Genomic DNA, 22873 nt, shown 5'->3' on the forward strand with positions numbered 1-22873 from the left:
AAATGACTCTTAGCAACTTTATCTCCTTTTCTGATACATCTGTTTGGTGCTTCACATGTGCAGCTTCACTTTCATCTCTCACATCTAAAGCCATTGTTTCCTATATTTCTGGTGCCATTGTGGAAAGAAGACATCCTTGAATTGGGCTTGCATTTGGACTGGCAGCAGATTGGCATTGGGCATTACTGTCAGGACTTTGGCATGTCATTTAGTAGAAAACCTTGGCTAGTGAATGCCATTCACACCTAGCAGATGTGCCACTAAGTATTATGCCAGATCTTTTACATAATACAGCGCTGCTGGACACAATACTGCTTGGGAAAACCATGGCATCATTGTGTTGCCTTTAGTATAAAATTCCATCTAGCTCACATTTCTGCAGGAGAAACAAAAATGGTGCAGTGGAGGGTAATAAAGTGGTGTCTTCTCCTTCCCATGCCCATAGATCAAATCTGTGACTAAATCATTTTGGTGTCAATTTCACTCTTATGCCAACGGAGAAGCCTTTATTTTTTCTTTTAAGCTCCAGTACTAACGCCAGCTGGTTCTTCAAATGCTTTAGCACTACCACTGGCTCTGCTTAATGTATAGGTTCCCACGTTAATCAGGTAGGGCTCAGTTTTAAGTCTAAACAAAAGAAAATTAGCAAAATCATTGCGTGTGGAACTAGAGAAGAAATTTCCAAAATACACTGGAAGCCAACTGTGCTGCTCTACATAACTCATCCCCCTTGGCAGCCTTTTCTGTTTGGTCTTTCCTCTTCTGCCCTCCATCGGAAACAGGGAACATTTATGCTGCCGGGGCTAAACGAGGGGAACATTGCATTGCCCCGAAGAGTCTGGTTTTGCTCCCAGACGCTTTGACTGTTGTGGACGGTGTGTGTTACTGTTGGGGGAGGAGAAAGGGGGGGTCGATGTAGGAATAACGGGCAGACAAGAGGCAACTGAAAAGCACCAGCATCCAACTTTTTGTGCCTCTCTGTTTCCCTCTGCAGAGCCTCGCTCTGTTTTGCTTTTCTCCTGCTCCTCGAGGGGGAGAAAACTGGCCCCACGCCGGGCAGTGTTCCGGGCCGAGGCTTGTCCCTCCAGCTCCCCCGGTTCCCCTTTTGCCATCCGCTCCCTGAGCTCCCCCAGCTCACACCGTGGAGGGGACCTGGGCGCGTCTCCTCCTCCCACCCAAGCCCCGGCTCTTTGTCCGCCGCTGCCTCTCGCCCCGGCTCCTGCCCGGCCCGTCCTTCCGTGCGGACGAGGCGGCTCCCGGATGGCGGCTCCACCCGCAGCTCCGGCCCCCGATCACCCTGCCCGGCGCGCGAGGTAAGCGGGGACATCTGCGGGGGAGGGCGGCGGTGGCTGAAGTGCTCGCGGCGCTGCGGGCTGACGCCTCTGCCCGCTCCAGGGACCGGCAGGCGGCCGCGGGATCCGCTTCCCTCCTCCCTTCAGAGCGTCCCGGGAGAGGCTGGGGTCCCTGGCTCCCCGGCTCCCCCTGCAGCACCAGGGTGGCTCTCCTCCTCCTCCGCTCCCTCCTTCCTTTCCCTCTCTTTGCTTTATTACTCGCATTCCCCTTCCTTCCTTCCTTCCTTCCTTTAGCTGTCTTACACACACACACACACACGCACACCCTCTTTCATTTTATTCCTCCAGCCTTCTTTAGACATTATCGAGGAGACAACACTCCTGCCTTGGCAGGGGGATGGACCGGATGACCTAATAGGAGGAGCACCCTCCCCCCACCCCTCCTCTCTCCTCCTAACGGGGAGGGACTTGGGCTTCCAGCCACAATGGGGCTGAGGATGAAGGCACGTGTGCCATGGACACCGCTCTCCTTCGCAACTGGACTCAGTCCGTTTCATCCGAACCTAAGTGAGGACGAGACCGGTACTGAGAACCAGAGGGGATGAGGTTACAGGGGATGCTTTCTATTAGGCCCGGCTTAGGTTTGTTGCTGTTATTGCTTTGGGTGTGGAGCCAAATTCCGAAAGGCAATGGAGATCCTCTGCTGAAAATAGGCTTGCCAGCCCCTGGGCGAAAACCATGGGGGCAAGAGATTTGGGCATAACGGGTTTGTTATGGAGGGCAACCTGAGATGATGACAATACATACACACACATGCACAAATCCGCACTCCCGAAGAAGTTGACTTTCCGTGTGTCTCTCATATTTAAAGTGAACGCTTCCCCCTTTCATTCTCCATCCCAGTGTTTGAATGCAACTTTTGGAAAGTCCGAGAGCATCGCCGATCAGACCAGCGAGATTATTCTTTCTCCTGTTATTCCCCGGATTCCCACTCCACTTATTGTGCTTCCTTAACAGGGCTCAGCTAAAAATAATAATTCTTCCCTTCCACTGCTTTCACCCAAGTGTCAGAGCCGGTTCACTAAGTATTCACCCCCAAATCCTCCAGTAAACATTAATCAAGATGGATAGTGAATACAAAATATGTCCCCTTGCCATATCTGCCTCTTAATCCCGAGAGTAATTCTGGAAAGCAGCATTATACAATGCCTCTATTAATCCCTTACACGAACAAATGCCATTTCTGACCTACTACATTTTATGTGACTGGGGTCTTTTCAGTCTGATTTTAGCCTCGTTAGAGAAATGTTCAGATGCAAACGGGGCGGGCGGGGGGAGCGCGGTGAGAGACCATTAACGTAATATGATGTGTATTTCAACCAAACAAATTTCTGTTATGGAATCAAATAACACAATCATTCATCCTATAATTACCTGGGAGTGGTGGATATGTGTTGGGGAGGGGTAGGCTACTCCTAAGTAGACATGGTGCCGATATCATGCTTGTTTTCATTTAACTGATCATTTTCAAAGCCTTCTGAGTGAAGTGACCTAATTCGGAGCTGGATACGGTGTTTGGCTAGATGGTTGCATGGGCAATTCTGGGTTGCCCAGTAGGTGAAACAAACTACTCCGTGGAGTTGGGATTTGCCCAACGAAGGGTTGGTTATCGCACTGCTTGAGATTTCTCCATTGTGTAGTTAAATTAACACACATACACACTTTTACGGCTTTATTCAAACCCGTCTTCTATTCTCTCATAATCGTAATATGCACCATTGCCTTTGATTTTATTAATTAGGGTACCAAGGAAGATAACGAAGGGTCGAAATAATGAATGACTCGATGGAACGAACTAGCATCCAGAATTCTGCAAGAAACTAGGGAGTCTCATGTGCTTGCTTGCTAGGAAGAGCAGAAATGGGTTAAAACAACATTGTCACCGTTAATTGTTGGCAGCAGATTAATACTGTGCCGGGGTCGCATTACTAAACCAACCAGGGTGAGTGTGCAGCGCAGGGAAGTGCTTATTGTTCCCCTCTCCTTTTTGACAATTGCCACTGGATCGCTGTAACGCAGTGTGCATTGGTCGAGGCAAAATACATGAAGCCACTTAGCAATTCTCTGAACCCTGATTAAAATTCCTTAAAAAAAATCTTCATTCTAAATCAGCTGGTGATCAAATTGAAAGCGGCGTTTCTGCTGGAGTTTGGTTCTTTTGGACGATCAAGGAGGAAAAGCGCTCTCAATCAGGCAGAGACGCTTTTTGGGGGTGGGGGCGTGGGGGGGTAACCAGTTAAAATTATTTGGCCACATGAAATCGTTCCCGTACACAGAAGACTAATGCAGGACATTTCGCCACTCTTCACAGTTTTGCCTCACCCTCTGTATGTTTCAATTGAAAACCAATTAAAGGTTTCTATAAATCTGTTAGCACCCCTTTTATGTGGGGCCCTCTGATGCATGCTATATTGCCCTTTAGATGCCTCTTCCTTTTTTTGTTTTACAATTGTTGTATCAATATAATGCTTCCTTTCTTCCTCTGTCTCTATAGATACAGATATACAAGGCAAACTAAAGGTTTCAACCGCTATTCAGCGCCTCCTCATTTGTCCCGGAGCCCTAACAGTGGTGCCTTTTCTTTCCTGGATGCTTTTCCCTGCTTCTGGAGCAGCAGTTATGGTAGAAGCAGATGGCTACTGATTGGGTGAGCTTTGTGGCTTTAATACTGAATACTTTATGGAAAAGGACTTTATCATGCTTGGTTGGTCAGAGGCACAACGGGATGAGATTTATGACTAGAGAAAATAAATCTCTTTAAGTTTCACCCCCTGTGTCAACTTGCTCTGGCAAAGCCAGAGCTGGAAAACCCCGCATCTTTCCCCTCCCCCCTTCTTTTCTCCCAAAGTTTAGCAAACGTCTGAAAACTTTAGGAATTCTCACTCGCTGAAGCAGCTGCATCAGATTTCTCAGCCCTTAAGGCTGTGGTGGGAAGGGAAGTTAATTGCTAGTTCACAGGCTGCGGTGTCATCATGTAGGATCAAAATATGTTCAGAAATCAAGGTGATCCCCTAGGTGGGCTGGGATGCGGACCTGTGCAAGGACTGAAGATTACACGGTTATAAATCCGGGCTGGGAGATTCTGATGGTGGCATTCTAATAAGCCACGCAATGCAGGGTGGCCACCAGGCTTTGCTCAAGGAGATGTTTGGGTCAGGCTGCTGGTGGCCTCCCCTCACTGGCTTTAGGGCACATCTATACTATGAGTGAGATTTTCAAAAGGACTCAGCATTGGCCTCACTCTGCTCCCGTTGGAGTCAATGGGAGTTTTACTGTCATCTTCAATAGGACTAAATTTAGACCAAGGCCCAGTGCTTCTGACCAACACAGCTCTGTCAGTGTTCTGATTACACACAGCTAGGCACTTACATCCTTAAAGCATGACTCAATTTCTATCTATCTATCTATCTATCTATCTATGTTTTTTTCTGTTTCTACATGCTCATCACTTTGTATCTAAGCACTGAAGACATTACCTGTGTCCCCAAATTGCACCAAAGACAGTCAAGGAACATGGTCCTTGGTCATGGTAAAGGTCCCATCTATATTACATGCTTTTAACAATGATTGGAGGTAATGTAACCAGGGCCCTTGAGTTGAGGTCATTGAATTTCTAGGGCAGATGGACCTTTAGACACAGCAGGATTTAGCATAGACTCTGGCCTTAGAGGCACTTCCCCTTCAATTCCTCCCACATTCAATATCTCACATACTTCTCCACCATTGGGGAGACGTTCCCCATATCAACATATAAATTCTTGGTTAGCATTTTTTAAGCAGTTAACAAACCAGTGATTTTTTTTCACATTTCTCAAACTGTCCTTAGTATTTCTACCAGGCAAACATTGTAGGAACAGATTTTCAAAAGAAAACTAGTGATTTTGGATTCCTTAAATGTTGGTAGCCATTTTTGACACATCTTAAAGGTACTTGATTTTCAGAAGGCAGATGTTCAGCATTTGCTGAAAATTCAAACTGTTGGACACCCAAAATAACGAATCACTTCTGAAAATCTCAGGCTTACATTTTCCCCCAATCGTTTTAAGGTCATAATTAATAAATGTTTGGTAAATGCATTTTCCAGTCATGTCTCGATTATTTATTGAATGCTTTGGTGAATATAAATTTTTGTAGAGCTAAATAATTACTGAGCACTTGCTAAGCTTTTCTCAGGTCTGAAGCATGCTGGAAGCATTTCACGTGAAGTTGAAGTGCAGTTGGGGGCTGGAGAAATAGCAGAGAGAAAAGGAGAAGGTGTCCATGGTTTGGATCTTACTCTGTAGTTTTCTGTACATTGGATTAGAGAGGGCTTTAATAAACCTGTATGAGGGATCTAAGGTGCCTCATGTTTTTGTTGTTGGGACAGAGATTGTTTTATCTTTGTGGGAGTGAGTTTTAGTAAAAGTCTGAGTCTGTGGAGAGTAAGCTTTAGAGTCATGGTTTTTCAAATGAAAATTTGGGACATCTTTCCAAATATCATTGACATGTATGGCAGAATGGGGGCCAATTAGGGGGAAGGGAAATATAAAAGGAATGAGAATGTGGGACTTGTCTTGGAGGTGAGTTGAGAAAAGGGTGAGGGGACTGTGTAGTGGGACTAGTCCTTCAGCAAGGCATCCAATTCAAGAAAAGCATTGGAGGGACTACTTAAAACATTTCCATAATGGTGCGTGGAACTGTCAGTAAGTGTTTGTTCATTGAAATAATTCCTCTACACACATGTTGGTGAAGTGCTTATCAATAGACAGGGGGATATTTAAATAGCCACTTGCTCACTGGTAATGTTTCTCTAAGGCCCAGGTGATGCATGCTTATAAGTACTTAACAAATACATTGAGAAATGTGTGTGGTGTTTTGTCTCAAGTCACTTTCTTCCAAAATGCACCCGTCCATTTTATGGGCTCATCTGTCCCTGAGATACTTACCTCAACTTTATGCATTCCCCCAAGTGATGACCATGCCTTTGTGAAAGACTATTCCGCCACGGCGAGACATCAGTCTAAACAAGAGACCTCTTCCTTTGATCAGACATCTCGGATGCCAGGTCAATGTCCTAGCCATAATCTAAACCACCCCCATTAATGCAGCCACTAAGGACACTGCTCGTGTCTGTGGGACACCTACATCTCCCAGACATGCTTCCCACTCCCATGAAACAGAGAAGTGTATACAAGACTATTGTTGGGCAGACCGAAAGGGTTTGGATACAGTGTTAGGAGGATTTTGATGAACTGCTTCTCTCCATCTCATTTTTATAAAAGCCGGACAGTGAAGCATGTTTGCTTACTCAGTGCTTAACTAAAACAGGGATTTAGATGAGACTGAGATGCCTGAGGCAAAACTCAAAATAAGATGGATGTGATGCTAATGGGGTGAGGGGAAACATCCAGAAGAAGAGGAACATGTAAGGTCTGTTTCCTCTCTTATAGGGGTAGGTGGTTCTAAACTCTAGGAGGCCTTTTGAACTTCTGGTTGCTCCTGGGTTTCTCAGGTAGAGCAACAGCCTGAAGAGTTGTTTCCCACATGTATCCAAGAGGTTGTGACCAAATAAAGTTATCCATGTCTATTGTACCTCCAAATTAGATGCTGCTGCAATTTCTTCTCCATGGAGATTCCCTCAAGGAGCATTCAGAAACTTCAGCTGCAGCAGAAAGAAACAATCCATTTACTTAGCAGAGTGTGATAATAATAAAAAAATTGAGATATCCTATCTCCTAGAACTAGAAGGGACCTTAAAAGGTCATCAAGTCCAGCCCTCTGCCTTCACTAGCAGGACCAAGTACTGATTTTGCCCAGATCCTCAGGTGACCCCTTCAAGGATTGAACTCAAAACCCTGGATTTAGCAGGCCAATGCTCAAACTACTGATCTATCCCTCCTCCCCCCCCGTGGAATGTGATGTATGGATCACATTATACCTGTATTCCATAGACTGCACTGGCAACCAATTTGTTTCTGGATTCACTTCACTTAATTTTACTTTATAAAGCCTTGTATTGTTTGTATCCTGGTTATTTTAGATACCACCTATTTCCTTAACTACTGCAGTATTGGAGATCAGCTGAGATACCCTCCCTAGAAGTCCCCAGATTTGAATGATAGTAGATGGAGGCAGGACATAATCAAGTGTCAGGGCCGGGGATCTAGAGCTTCCTTCCTATGTACTTCTAACAAAGCCTGAAAAGCTTATATGTTCCCTCAAGCCTAGCATAAGTAAAAGGTGTGGTTGAGGTGAGTTTCTTCCCTAGGTTTAGACTTTTCCCAGGGGTTATTTGTGTTTAATTAGTGTAGTTCATTATAAAAATGCATAGACATGATTGATGGGTGCATATTTTGTAAAAGAAATAGATAGATACTTCCTTGGGCCTCCATTATTCTCACCTCACAGAAAAGAGAAGCAGCAAGATTTGAGGCAGCATCTACCATTCGGAAGTGGGGAATCAAAAGCATCTTGTTTCCCTTCTCCCTGAAATATAGATGGAGGAGGGAAGGCCTTTCAGGACCAGGTCTGAAAGATAGGCCCTATCTCAACTGGGAATGCAGGAATAAATAGGTGAAATTCTATAGCCTATGTTACGCAGGAGGTCAGAATAGGTCATCATAATGGTCCCTTCTGACTTTAAAATCTATTAATCTACAAAGAAAGATCTTTTTACGACAAGTCTGTATGCTGTGATTTGATCTGATTCTAACGAATCGGGAGGTGGGTGGGGGGAAAAGCATTATTTGACATGGATAGGGATGGATTAGCCCGCCTATCTATCTAGCTTGCCTATCATACTCATCCCCATGGTAACTTTACATCTAAGAAAAATCTTTAATTGAGTGTGACTTTTTAAAAGGGTAAGTAATTTTTAGGTGGGCAAACTACATTATAGAAAATAATCCATTTCACTTTTCACAGACTTCATTTTCTGCTCTGCCTTTACTATGGCAGAGCAAAATCTTAGGGAAACGCCTTATAATTCCCTCTTTTACCTATTTCAACTACTTTTTTCTTCCTGTTAGTAAGAGCTCCCCCTTTTATTATGTTTTCATTTTCTATTCATTATTGTATATTAACTCATATACATATATGAATGTGTGTGTATCTGCATTTATGTGTATTTATGTGGATGGGTGTATTTACTCCCTCTACACACATATTGTCCATTTCCCATACCAGTGCCTGATATCATATTGAATAAAGTTTAATGCATATGACAATTAGCCAATAATAATAACGTGCTCATTTCAGCAATCCAGTGCCCTGTCGCTGTTCTTTTGCTCCCAGCTATATTATTTAGCAAATCAGTCCCATTTAGTTCCACTTTATTGCCCAGTTGTCGTTTGAATTTATTATTAAATATCCTACCCAGTGTCCCCACGATTTAGGAATCTCTCTCTTCCTCCCTCCCCCAAGATTTAACGTCAATTATGAGTCAAACAAGCAGAATCAAAAGCCTCGCTGGGTTATCTGAATACCATCCTTCACTTGTTAGACTCTTCGAGGGGAGTTTCTCGCAGTAAATGTGCCAGATAGAACTCCCCAAATCATGAAAACGCGGACTAGAGTTTCCATTCGGATTTAGCTTTGCATTCAGGCTGTCACGATACCAGGGGTAGGGAATCGCACATACAGTATAGGGAACAACACGTGATCTGACAAAAGGCAGGAGACTGCTTGCCCAGCAAAGTGGCATGTGTGATCATTACAGTAACAACTCAGACAATATGTGGCGTGGGACTTTTCCCTGTTTCCTTAAAAGCTGGGGTCTATCAATTAGTGCTTAATAGGGACAAATGGCAATAAGTCAGTGGGAGTGGGAACTAAAGCACTAATGCCAACGAGTTGATTAGGAACTGAGATTACCAAAATCCCATCATTCCCTGAATTCCAGCGAATCAGAATAGGGGGCTGGCTATTTAACATTGGCTACTGTAAAAAAAAAAATAATTCCTCTTTCTTGTGAATGGCACATTTTTCACGTGGTGTGAAAAAATAGTCACATGACTGATTACCTAGCTGAAAAAGGCAAACGTGAACGCACGCTTAAGGCTTCCAATAATAGCAACAACCCGCTGATTTCTCCCTAACTGTAGCTAAGAATACGATTGGGTCAAGGATGTTCTTCACGCTGGGTTTGAATTGCAAATGTTTGCAGATAGCAGGGTCTCACCTTCCTCGCCTCACACACAGACTGTAGTCATTCCCCTGCGGGTAACAAGCTCAGTGAGACCTGGTTAAATTCTCCCTTGGTGCAAATGTCTCGCTGGTTCTGTACATCCCCTATTTGTGGCGACAGAGAACGACGGTGAAAGAGCGCGGTATCTGGTCCAGCACTCTGTTCTCACTGCTACTTATCAACTAATCCCGCTGAGCACCCATTCTTTTCCCTAGCTTCAGACTGAAATAACATAAACCTGAAATCAATCCGAGGAGGAGCGTTCATATAAACACACACACACACACACACACACACACACACACACACACACACACACACACACACACANCACACACACACACACACACACACACACACACACACACACACACACACTCACACACACACACACACATACATTTATTTCAATATTAAGTAATATATATTCCACATCTTGATTCTAACCCACGTATTGACGAATCTGAATAATACACAGTGTGTGTGTGTGTGTGTGTGTGTGTCCACATCTTTATGGCACTCAGATATTTTGGTAGGTGGGTTAGCACCAAGGTAAAGCACACACTGCAGGAGGACAGATTCTGATGTAGACTGGTCTCTTTGACTAGCGTAGGTTCATGAAACTGACTCACCATTATTAAGACGTTTGTTAATTCGAGTTAATTAGCACTCAATTAATTCAAGTGTAAACAGGCCCACAAATTAGTCTAGACAAACCCAAAATGACTACCTCGCCAGTACCCACTCCTGGCCATTCCCGATCCCCCAAATATACCTAGGGACTCTAGTTTATGTGCAGTCCAAGCTCATTTATTAGAATGTAGACTATGCCAATGTGGAGTTTCTTGACTCTTTCTAAAATATCAGGGGTCAAATGTACCTCTCTGTCTCCTCTTAGCTTTCGCAAAGATTGTGTTATTTGTGGGGGTGGTTTTCAGATCTTCTTCATTTGTATTTTTGACGAATCTTGCCAACGTGTTTTTAACTGATTCCATGTCATCTGTGTCTTTCCTTATCTCTACTTGGACTTAGAAGAGCACGTTCAAGAACCCAAAGTCATCTTTACAATTAACCAAAATTAATTTCCACTGCAAACGCATACCATGTGTTTTCACAACTAGACACCAACATCACCTTTTATTTCATTCCTCAGATCCCTGGGTGAGCATGAGCATAGAAAAAACACGGTGAAAAGGAAAACTTTTCTGAGCAGTGTGGTTTGACGGTTAAAGCAGGGGACTGGGAGTCAGTAGGCTTGAGTTGGTTTTCTGCTCTGCCACTGTTATTGCCTTGCTGAGCGAGCAAGTGTTCAAGTCCCGTGAGGTCTCTCCGTGACTCAGTTCCCCCCTTTGTAAAATGGCGATAATACTACCTACCTACCTACCTTTCTAAGGCCCCGAAACAAGATCATGCGATTAAATGTGCAGTAGATATTACTCTTTAAGGGTACATCTACACTACAGCGGGGAGTCGATTTAAGATACGCAAATTCAGCTACGTGAATAGCGTAGCTGAATTCGACGTATTACAGCCGACTTACCCCGTTGTGAGGACGGCGGCAAAATCGACTTCTGCCGCTTTTTGTCGGCGGCGCTTACTACCACCTCCGCTGGTGGAGTTAGAGCGCCGATTCGGGGATCGATTGTCGCGTCCCAACGGGACGCGATAAATCGATCCCCGAGAGGTCGATTTCTACCCGCCGATTCAGGCGGGTAGTATAGACCAGGCCTAAGAGAGGGACTTTTATCTGTATAGGGACTACAGGATCAGCCCCACGTAAATATTTTGTAATGATTGTTGTGGCTCCAGTCCACTACAAAAAAGCACGGGTTCCCAATCATGTAACCTAAACCGCCAGTTTAAATAGCCAGTGCTTCTGTAGTTTACATCTGAATACGCTGAGTATAAAAAGCTTAGCATACTGTATATTTAAAATGGATGCTACAGTTTTCTTATTCAAACATTTCATCCTCCTTTAGTGCTTCTCCTCACCCGCCTCGATATCTGCCCCTCACAGCGGACCATTTCACAATGAGGCATTTGGGAAGGGCCTGGTTTGAATTACAGAATCATAGAAGGATCATAGAAGACTAGGGTTGGAAGAGACTTCAGGAGGTCATCTAGTCCAACCCCCTGCTCAAAGCAGGACCAACCCCAACTAAATCATCCCAGCCAGGGCTTTGTCAAGCCGGGCCTTATAAACAGGAGTAAGCCTTACTCACAGGAGCGCCAACAATTTCTAGCACGAGTAATGCTTACTCACCATTAGTTGTAATGGGGTTGCTTGTCCGTGTTCTGAATTGATGACCTTCCCCTGATCATTTTCTCATGACCACCTAACTGCGAAAACAAAGATAATCAACTGTTGGGGTAGAGTACGCAGCATAAACGGGACGGTTCAGAGTATTTCCTTGACAGCTGTTACTGAAATGCACCAAATTACCTGAATATAAAACAGTCACTCTGACCCAGACATGCACATACAGATTTAGGTATGTCCTCTGCACACGTACATGTATTCAGTACGAGTTGCATGCATTTGAAGTCACGAGTATAGATTTACATTAAAACTACTTTTGATTTGACCTATTCTCGCTGTCCCGGTTTTACTATAGGGCCTTATGAACCGTCCCTCTCCCTAACAGACTCTGTAAAAGCTCTTCTTCCGTGGCAATAGATTAGAACACAGGTTCTTGAATGTAGCCTTTTTAGTGTCAGAGCCGTACATAGACTCAGCAATGGTTTACCTGATGGACACGCAGCTAAACTAGAGCGGGATTGCTTTGAATGTTGCTAAAATCAGAACATTTGAAGACAATTCAGAGCAGAGCATGTGTACTGTGAAAATCCTGAGTCGCAGCAAAATTCTTCTTATTTCACTAATGCCTATTAAACATAAGGCCAAATCCTGCTACCTTCATTCTCAGGGATTACTCGACTAAGTGAAGAAAATTTGTCCTAGCAGGGACCATCTATGTTATTCACTTTTACTCCACCCCTTTAAATGAAGCTTTCAGAGTGGCATTGTTCGTCTTAGAGCTCTTCTTTAAGAAAACCAAGTTGCTTCTGTAGACCAAAAATGCATTTCTACTTTTATGCACCTCGTATGTTTTGCCACACATACTAGCTTGATGCTAATTACAAAGGCTTGATGACCAAGGTGATATCCGCTAAAAAAGTTTTTCTGTAAATGAGGCATTTCCCTGTTTTTGCTTGTGTGCGGTTTAATTTGAGATACTGAATTCAAACTTTGATTTAAAAGAGAGCTTTCTAGCGTGTTCCTTGAGAGGCCTGTTTCATTTTATATGTTGATGATTCTTCACAGCAGGTGTCTGTAATTTCCCAGCCCAATTTTTGCAGTCCATATTTAGACTGTAGGAGAAACTTGCTACAGTAAATAATGCAGGATCTCTCCCACCTTTTGTATGACTGAAGAGGACTGAAAATTCACTTGCTGAGCTTCATAGTAACACTGAAGCTATGCCCTATGACAGGATGTGCGGAGGGAATTTATTCTCTAATATGATTTTGGTTGATCAAATTTCTCCCACTTATGCAATTGGGCCCGATCCTGCTTCCCCTGAAGTCATTAGGAGTTTTGCTATTGACTTCATTTGGAGCAGGATTGGGCCCACTACACATACGGGCACTTCCCCACATCAGTTATCTTGAAGCTTCTTTCCATTTAGTTTAGAAAAACAGCCATCTCTTAAATAAAAAACAGATATTGTAGCTTTCATATTTTTTGCTTTTTCTTTCTGGACTAATGTGCCAAAGACTGTACAAAACTAAAGACACAGGATTTTTTTTTTTCGGGAAGGGGACTGGCTTTGTTTCAGCGTGACTATTCCCTTAATATTTTCATTGGAAACACAAACTTTAAAAGGGACCGGTTCTGGGTATAAAACTATTATTCTGTGAGGCTTAGATGAAGCTGTTGACTGGGGTTCACTTTTATAGTAGCATTCGAAGCTGGATAAATGCACACAAATACCTTAACAGTCCTTTTTAGTGTCAGGGAATTTCGGTCAGTGATACTATCGAAGCAATTTCAAACTAGTTTATGTACCGTGGGGTACCTTAAAATTCTCGCAAATAAAAATAACGGGTACATTTTCTCTTTCCCCTATTAATGAGGGTCATTTGGACAATTTATATCACAAAGCAAGAACAGCATCATTTAAAACACAGGGAAAAAATCGTGGAGGCAGGAATTAATGCCTAAACTGTGTTTACTCCCATGTCTGTAATGTTATGTCAATCTCTCGTCCAGGAGACGAAGGGTTTTGTTGAATTAATAAGATAAATGTTGAAAGCATATTATATGCAGCCTTTAATCCTAATGTCAGAAAAATCGTAATTATGGGGAGGATAAGTGAATTTGAAAGCCAACCATTATCCAACTCCCTGATTGCAAACTATTTCTATTCGCCTCTGTGAAATGCTTTCTTTCTTTCTTTCTTTCTTTCTTTCTTTCTTTCTTTCTTTCTTTTCATCTACGTTGTGTTGGGAAGGATGGAGATAGGTGAGGAACTGGTAAACAGCCAGTCTTTGTTCTGAAGGTGCCATCCGTATAGTGGCCAAGTAAAAGGACCTTTTCCTGTACAAATAAAAATGCAAAACTTATTGGGAACTTTCCCAAAGCTTTGAGAAAGGCGGGCTCGCTAACGGGCTAAGGGCTGTACCCGCTTCTAAAAAGAGAGCAATAATGTGAACCAAAAGGGTGGTTAGGCAGGGAAAGGGCGAGCTGCAGCACCGGACGGCCCAGCCTCCATAACAGCTGGGGAAGGTACTAGCCTCGCCTTTAAGCGTCAATACAGGCCGGCGGAGTTTGAAAGCGGTCCCCTGGTGCCTTTGATATGGAGCGCGGTTCCCTGCGGAATCCGTATCTAGCCTTGAGGCGCTCACACCTAGGGGCCATTCCTCTCGCTGCTGCTGCCAACCCTGCCTCAAACACCCCCCCTTCTCCGTCTCATCCTAGCGCAGGGAGAAGGGGCTTGCGGTTCCCCTGCAAGTTTGCTTTAGTTCTGCCTGGTCCTTTTTTGTGTGTGTGGATTTTCCCTTCTCATTGTAAAGTGGTTTATTTGATGGGGCTTTATGGATCCCCTTCTCTGGGGCTCTTTTGTACTGGGGAGGGGGGGGGAATAACCCAGTGCAGGAGAGTTAGGTGTCACTAGTAGGAAGAGGGGCCGCTAAACACAACCATAACATAGTGGATGTAGAATGTGTGGACGAGAATCCCCCAGGGAGTCTATTCCAGGCGAGGCACATTATCACCAAAGCTAATGGTCTAAAGGGGACCTGAAGGGAGCTGGGGTTTAAGACGTTGCCTTTGGAAAGCCAGAGGCGGCAGAGAGAAGGGGGGAGGGGAAAGCAGTCCATGTTAAGCCGTTTAATTTCATTCTCTCTCTCTAACTACCCCCAGGGGCTTTCACCTATGGCTGCGGTGTACCAAGCGGATCTGAGTTGGCTTCCCGAAGGGACAAAGCCATGTGAGAGCTCAGGGATTCTCCTCGCCCCAGTGCGGAGAGGTCAGCGACAAAGCAGGGCGCTGTCCCATCAGAACCATCCTGCTCTGCCTCCCATCTGCGAGGGATGCAGGGAGCCGCAGGTCAGTGGGTTAGGAGTTCTCCTGGTCCCTTCTTTTGCTGCGCTCTCGGCCACACTGCCAGCCCCAAGAACCCCTTCCTGAGGTGACCCAAGGTGTCAACTTCCGACACTGCTATCCAGCCAAAAGAGAAACCCCCGCCCTCCGCCCTGCTATCACTACCCTCCCCTCATAACTTTTCATCTTCCCCCCCGGATGTGCAGAGCCTGGACTAACTCCCTCCTTGCTATTCCTTACTGCTAAAACGTGTTTATTCAGCGGAAAGCCCCTTGTTTATTCCAGGGCTAAAGAAGAAAGGTTCAGAGCAGCGAGAGAGCAGTAAAATACCCCAGACGAAATGGGTGGAGGGGATTTATTATTTTTATATTATTATATTTCATTTTAGAAAAAAAATACATGTATCTTTCATAGTCTCTTTGCAGAAGAGAGGGGCTCCCAGGGGAAGGACCCTGAGTACATTCACCCTGGAGGAAACTGAATGCCAAGCCCATCTTACTGTGGGCAAGAGGATCTTTTGGTTTCTAAAATGAAAGGAAAAACGACAGCAATAGACCACAGAATAGCCTCTGACCTGGACAGACACTTGCAAGCCAAAGTCAGCGCCAAGGCTCTTCCTTGCATTGTAAGACCAAACCCCGTTGGCTGAACAGTAACATTTCCGACAGCCCGAGTCCTGTCTCGCTCGTTTTAGATCCCAGAGTTTAATAGTTTGTGCAATTCCACACAGGGCTTTAAACATCCAGAGAATACCTCCCCAGCAAGGGATCTTTGCTGAATGAACAAGAGGAGGACAAATTCTGCAACTGCACGGGGCCCAAAGCCAGGGAGTGGATTGTAAATGCAGCGAGATACTTGCAAACAGGTGAAGATTATCTTCAGAGCGAGCAAAGGGATTGTGTGTATCTAGAAGGGTGGCTATTGGGCCAGGATCATTTGTTATACATAGCCGGTTTAGCAATGAAATAAGAATGGCTACTGTAACACCGGGGCATCTAAATACCCCCACCCCCAACCTACTGTTAAACTTCGTCCTAGCCTAGTTAACAGCTACAGAGTGATGCTTGCTGACTAAGGAAAGGGGTTAAATTCTTCCCCTTAATCCAAGCAAGTATCTAGGAGTTTCCCCCCTCCAGGATCACCATCTGTAATGGGAGCGCAGTCTCACGGTGAGAGCCTCTAAGAGGAGACTTATACTGGGAATGTTTCTCCTTCTTCTGAGATCGAGGCTGCAGTTGGGCTAGACATTCTTGCTGCCCACACATACCAAAGTCACAATCATCATCGTAATAATAAAAAGCATGCTGAAGAGGTTTTCATGTCATCCCTTTAAAATAAAAGGTTCCTCTTTTATTCTTAGGCCGCAAAAAGCGCTTTGAGAGGATGCTCTCAAAGCATTGGGCTCTGGGATCCCAAGGAAAAGGTGGGGGGCGGGCAGCACCTCCAGGAAGCGAGCAGGAAGGGGAGAGGGAGGGGAGACAGGCAGGGAAAGCGCCGAGCCTACTAAAGAGTTAAAGGGAGGGGACGTGGGCTGTCACGCGTCATTGGGCAGATTATGTGCAGCAAACAAAAAGTGTGCGTCTGTGTGCCAGTCAGTCACTGCATCGGGTCCATCTGCACAACTCGCCCTCTCTCTCTCTCTTTCTCTTTCTGTCTCTCCTTCCACCTCTTTGCACAGAGCACCCAGGACAGCAGCCCTACCCTTTCCCACTGCCATGGAAATACACTGATACAATAGACACTGGGGGGAACACGGAGAGCAGCCCATCCTTGGCCACTTTCGGGTTTCCTGGCGTTTGGGATTATATTCTGACCTGATTCCTGGTAAGTAAATACGCGTGCGGGGTGGGAGCTCGGGGTTGGTTTCTTTTCTTCTCCCCGGGTTTATTTTCTAGCAGTAAAAAGCACGGGGGAGACACGCCGCCGGGCAGATCGATACAAAGGAAAGGAGTTTTCAACAGAAATAGACGGGGGTTGAACATTGAGCTCCGCTCGGTGCAGGGAAACAAACAATGACTGGAGGTGGCTTTGCTTTTGGCGAGCGCGTCTGGCTGTGGAGAAGGGGATCGAGGGAGAAAGAGAGGACCACGGGGTTGGTTTTTGTTAAGGAGTGGGGGGCGACAGGGAGGAAGCGAGGCAGGGAGCTCTGTGGTCCCCGTGGGGGGGGGGACTATTCTTAGTGTTAAACCCCTGCTCCAGAGGAGTGTTCCCCGGTATTGTTACACAGAATTGCGTTTGAATGACGCTGCCACCTCCACTACAATGAAAAGCTTGTGGGAAAGGGATTTAACATTAAATAAACAAACAAACAAGGGAGGGAGCTCGGGGGGAGGGAGAGGCTATATCACTGAACTGCAGGGAAATGAAAGGAGACGAGAAAACAGGCACGTTTAAAAAAAAATCCTAGAAGCGGTGGGTTATTTGATGCTCTTTTTATATTGCTCCGAAACGGGCAAGGGGGTGGGGGTGTCTTTCGCCACCGTAGAATAATCAATGAAGTTGCACGTTTGAGGGTTTAATTTCGCTCTGGATGAGAGACAAATGTGACACGGATTAGGGCAAAATACAGCGGTAGTTTGGAAATGCCAGTTTTAGAGGCATGGTCTAGTGTTTTGGTTTTTTAAAAAAAATCAGTTTTAGAATTGAAGTGCTTAATTGGATGATAAATCACAGGAGGATAAATCAGCGACAGTAACAATATTATTCTATAATCACCCGTTTTCAATAAATAATTAGGGGCCGCTATTTCCTGGCCCTTCCATCGCTGGCTTCTAAAGAAATAAGTTACTGATGGCACAGTTCTCTCTTAAAATATGGGGGAAAGCCATTTAAAAGGGGTTTATACAGTCTGCCGGTAGAATATTTTTTTTAAAGAAAAAAACAAATAATATAGATCGATGCCACTTAAAAAGGCAGCCACAAACTAAGATATTTGTAAATGGAGGCCGAATTCCTAACTCGTTGTGCCGCTATTCCTCTCTCTCTCTGGGCTTTGAAAACCGGAGTATAGAGGATCGGTACTTTTTGGAAAAAGCTAAGCCGAGGGTGATTTAAAACGGGAAGCCCCAGCGCGAGACACCTGCCAATATCACAGTCCCGTTTTACAGCAGGAATGTCATAGATGGGAAAGTCAGAATTCACAACTCGCTTCACAAATTGTATTCACGGCCAGAGACTTTGCTGCTTGTATCCTACCTGCACATTCCCAAGTCACATTTGACTGAATCTATCCCCTTGTATGACAAGGTAACTGGGATTCACCCTCATCCATAAATAAGCGTGTCGAGGTAAAAAATAATTACCTCTGCTTGCGGCTTTTAATTAAAGTCTCGGAGGGAAAGTGCTGGATTATGATAATGAGCAGACATACGTTCCCTCTTGTAGAGTAGAGCGAAAGGTTAGCTGACATGAAATCAGTGACATTGACAGTCCACTTGAAATCCATTCGCTATGCTCTCCTGTCACAGCGTGCAACAGAGCACCGGACCTCTCTTTAGAAGAAGAAAAAACCCAGCACATCAGCTCTACAGAACCCTGCTCGGATAAAAACTCCTCGAAGTTGCTTTAGCTTTAGAGGGTCAATATGCAGATCTCCCCCCCGCCCCCCGCGTGTATGGCTAATGCACACTGCCACCTATTATGTATTCCTGTTATTAGGGTCTCCTAATAAATGAATCACCGCGACAGCTTCCTCGAACCTCTCCTTTCATTCATTTCAATACGCCGTCTTCATTTTTTAACTATTGCACAGATGAGAGCGGCTTGCCTGTGCTGTCAGTTTTCCAAACATTTTAATTAGGAGTCACGATTAAGTGGGACGTTTTTAATCCTCGTTTCCCCCTAAACTCAATGACACTCTTACTTGGTATTAGCAAAAAAACAAGACGTGTTCCGTGCCCTCAGTACAAGTTATGTAACGCGTCTCCTTCCCCTGTTCTCTCCGCCCGTAGTGATGGAGGACACCGGCGTTCAAAGGGGTATATGGGATGGAGACGCCAAGGCAGTCCAGCAATGTTTGACGGATATTTTCACCAGTGTTTACACCACCTGCGATATCCCGGAAAATGCGATCTTCGGCCCTTGTGTATTGAGCCACACTTCTTTGTATGACAGCATCGCTTTCATAGCGCTTAAATCCACTGACAAGAGAACCGTCCCTTATATATTCCGGGTAAGGATGGTTTGGTTCCAACATATAACCGCACTAAATTCTCTCCCCGCGTCCTTTGCTTTTGCAAAGGAGCCGCTGGGACACCAAGATGCACTTTTGGAGGGTGGGGGCTGAATTCACTAACGTTTTCCACTTCCCCCAAGGTTTTTCCATACAGAACTCAAATTGCCCTTTTAATCGCTTGGTTGTGCCGATTGATTAATACAGATCGGGCCAAATTCTGCTCGCCTTCGCCACACCCGTAACCCCGTTGACTTCAAAGGGACTACTCCTGTGACGAAAGCCAGCAGGATTGACCCATCATCAGCTGTCATTTGCATATGCATCGAAAACCTTTGGGGAAAAAAACCCCAGATGATTATGGTTGTAGATGCCTTTCCAGAGCTGCCGCTTATGGTGGCATTTAAGATAGACTGAACAGATGTTTCAATTTTTAAAACATTTTAATGGATTTAATGCTCTTTTAGCAAACCTTGCTCTCCCTGTACATCTTTCCCCCACCCACAAAAGAGGAGGGAGAAGTGATCATTTGGAGTCCTGGAAGGTTTATTTACATGATTTCCTTCACATAAACCTTATGCAGATGTGGTCATGTAATTGTGCCTTTATAAAGTTTGGGAGAGAACAGGCCGCATTCACATTGTCCTTTGCTAGCACAAATCAATTAAAACGTTTAAATAGTAGCTGGCAGGATTCAGTGGCCCAGAAAAGTCACATGTATTTTTCAAGACTTGCACACTTCCGACAAACGCTAGTGCCTGGCCTTTCCGGAGCCCGGTGAAAAGTCTGTGGGGGTGAGGAGTGTGGGAATACTTGGCCACCTCTGATTTCTTGCATTCCCTTCCTTATGTAGGTGGACACTTCCGCAGCAAATGGCTCCTCCGAAGGGCTAATGTGGCTCCGTCTGGTCCAGTCAGCCAGAGATAAAGAAGAACAGAACCTAGAAGCTTACATCAAAAACGGACAATTGTTTTATCGGTCCCTTCGCAGGATTGCCAAAGACGAGGAGTTATTAGTTTGGTATGGGAAAGAACTGACGGAATTACTGTTGCTCACCACCGCCAGATCCCACAGCAAGATGAATGGTAGGTGCAGCTTCCAGGCCAGGGGTCTGTATCTCCCCCGGAAGAGCTGGGTTGGGTTATCTTTTTGTTTTGTTTTCAAGAAGCGATCTAAACCATTTAATGCCAGTGAGAAAGATTCCGGTGAGGAATATGCAGCCCACAACGTTAGAGAGAGGCGAGGTGCGGACTGAGCTGAGCAAATTAGCTTGACTAAAGGGATGTTAATTAGGTAGTCCGGAGCATCACTTATAAACATATTGGAAATGCAAGATGAGATTAGGGGCTACAATCTGTTAGTTTAGACTCCACGGGCTCAAAAGCAAAAAGTGACACGGATAAAGGGTCATTAATTATTATATGACTATTCTGGTAGAGCCTAGCGGCCCTAATGATGGCTCGGAGCCCTATTCTGCCAGGCCCTGTCCACACACAGAGTAGAAGCCAGGCCCTGCCCCAGAGAACTGAATGGGCTCCGGTCTCCATCCTCTACCAGTCCGGCAAAGATGCGCGCCCTTCCCAGAGTTAGCGGAGGGGATTGGTGCTGCCGGCCGGCCCGGAGCGGTGACTAATCGGTGTTGTTGTGTGTTGTGTCTCGGTGCAGGGTCGCCCCCGTACGCTTGCCTGGAGTGCAGCCAGCGTTTCCAGTTCGAGTTCCCCTACGCGGCCCACCTGCGGTTCCGCTGCCCCAAGAGACTGCCCAGCTCGGAGCCCAGCCCCGCCGAGGAGCCGCGCGGCAAGGACAGCGGCAAGGAGCCGGCGGCCAGCCTGGGGCCCGGGCCCAACAAGTACAGCAAGCCCGGCGGGCCGCTCCACCCGCACTACCCCGGCCCCGCCCAGGACAGCAGCAACGCCAAACCCTCCACGGACTTCCACAACCTGGCCCGCGAGCTGGAGAACTCCCGGGCCGGCGGCAGCTCGCCCAGCCGCAGCCCGCACCCCGCGCCCGGCGCGGGCAGCAAAGCCAAGCGGAAATACCCGGAGGAGCCGGGCGAGGAGCGGGGCCAGGGGGCCGGCAGGGGGCGCCTGCCCTCCTCCCCCAAGGAGGACCTGGTGTGCACCCCGCAGCAGCAGTACCGGCCCGCGGGCAGCTACTTCGGCCTGGAGGAGAGCGGCCGCCTCTTCGGGCCGCCCAGCCCGGAGACGGGCGAGGCCAAGCGCAGCGCCTTCGTGGAGGTGAAGAAAGCCTCGCGCGGGCTGGAGGCCGAGGCGGCGGCGGCGGAGGAGGCGGCGGAGCAGCAGCAGCAGCGCGCCTCGCCCGCCGGCGCCGGGGACCCGCTGCTGGGCGCCCGGCCGGGCGGGCCGCTCTCCGGGGGCAGCCCGGCGCGGGGCAGCGCCTTCACCACGGTGCCGCAGCTGGGCGGCAAGGCGGAGGAGCGGAAAAGCGCCTTCTCCCAGCCCGCCCGCTCCGCCTTCCCGCCGCACGTGGCGCCGCTGGGGCTGGCCCCGAAGCTGGGCAGCCTGGGCGAGCCCTGCCCGGAGGCCGCCGCCCGCCTCTACCCGCCCGACCCGCTGGCCGCCAAGCTGCCCGGCGGCGCCGAGCTGCCCGGCGCCGGCGGGGCGCCCAAGCAGAGCCCCTTCCTCTACGCCACCGCCTTCTGGCCCAAGAGCTCGGTGGCGGCGGCGGCGGCCGGGCCGCTCCAGCTGCAGCTGCCCTCGGCCCTGACCCTGCTGCCGCCCTCCTTCACCTCGCTGTGCCTGCCGGCCCAGAACTGGTGCGCCAAGTGCAACGCCTCCTTCCGCATGACTTCCGACCTGGTGTACCACATGCGCTCGCACCACAAGAAGGAGTACGCCATGGAGCCGCTGGTCAAGCGCCGCCGCGAGGAGAAGCTCAAGTGCCCCATCTGCAACGAGTCCTTCCGCGAGCGCCACCACCTCTCCCGGCACATGACCTCCCACAACTGAATGGGGACGTGTGTGGGGGGCTCCCCCGTGTATAGTGACAGGGCCACACACACCCTCCCAGCAGCCAAACGGTCCCCCCCTGGCCCGCCTCTGCCCATGGCTGGGGGCCTTTTCCAGGGCAGTCACAGCAAGGGTGGGGGGATTTGATCCCCGCGGGCCTACCTTTTCCAAGCTGATTTGGGGTGTTTCAGAGACAAGGTGGGTGAGGTGCTATCTTTGATCTGCTGGGGAGAGAGGGGAGCTTACCTAGGGTGACCAGATAGAAAGTGTGAAAAATCGAGACTGGGTGGGGGGAAATAGGTTCCTATACAAGAAGAAGCCCCGAATATTGGGACTGTCCCTAAAAAAATGGGACATCTGGTCACCCTAAGCTTACCCCGAGCTCTTCTTCAGGTTTTTTTTTTGGGGGGGAGGGGGTTGTTTTGTTTTTAGCAACCGATCTGAGATACCAAGGTCAGATCCCCACTTGCCAAAATTAGCCTACCTTCATTGTCTTCGATGGAGCTCTGATAATTTACATCAGCGGAGGATCTATCTCGCCCTTGATTTTCAGAAGGCAGGTACCTTGCACTTTCTGATAATCAGGCCTCTTGAAGGGGTCTCCGTTTGAAC

General features: G+C 47.0%; 1 protein-coding gene across 2 annotated transcripts; it reads left to right on the forward strand.

Moving 5' to 3' along the window:
* The first annotated feature begins 944 nt into the window (after window positions 1-944).
* PRDM8 (PR/SET domain 8) lies at window positions 945-22563 on the forward strand. Of its 2 annotated transcripts, XM_034772888.1 has the most exons (9): window positions 945-1313; window positions 3094-3294; window positions 3847-3999; window positions 14942-15127; window positions 15852-15986; window positions 16800-16945; window positions 19072-19292; window positions 20146-20377; window positions 20958-22563. In XM_034772888.1, exons 7-9 carry the CDS (start codon window positions 19074-19076, stop codon window positions 22259-22261), a joined length of 1755 nt encoding a protein of 584 aa, XP_034628779.1. In that variant the 5' UTR covers window positions 945-1313; window positions 3094-3294; window positions 3847-3999; window positions 14942-15127; window positions 15852-15986; window positions 16800-16945; window positions 19072-19073; the 3' UTR covers window positions 22262-22563. The 2 variants fall into 2 exon arrangements, with proteins under 2 accessions (XP_034628779.1, XP_034628780.1); XM_034772889.1 differs by lacking the exon at window positions 15852-15986.
* Window positions 22564-22873: the final 310 nt, after the last annotated feature.

The sequence above is a fragment of the Trachemys scripta genome, chromosome 5, assembly GCF_013100865.1.
Source record: "Trachemys scripta elegans isolate TJP31775 chromosome 5, CAS_Tse_1.0, whole genome shotgun sequence".
NCBI classification, from domain to species: domain Eukaryota; kingdom Metazoa; phylum Chordata; order Testudines; family Emydidae; genus Trachemys; species Trachemys scripta.

Coding starts and splice junctions, on each gene's coding strand:
- PRDM8 (XM_034772888.1), top strand. CDS start 19,074: ATGGAGGACACCGGCGTTCAAAGGGGTATATGGGATGGAGACGCCAAG. Junction 19,293..20,145: donor CCGTCCCTTATATATTCCGG/GTAAGGATGGTT, acceptor TTCCTTATGTAG/GTGGACACTTCCGCAGCAAA. Junction 20,378..20,957: donor ATCCCACAGCAAGATGAATG/GTAGGTGCAGCT, acceptor GTCTCGGTGCAG/GGTCGCCCCCGTACGCTTGC.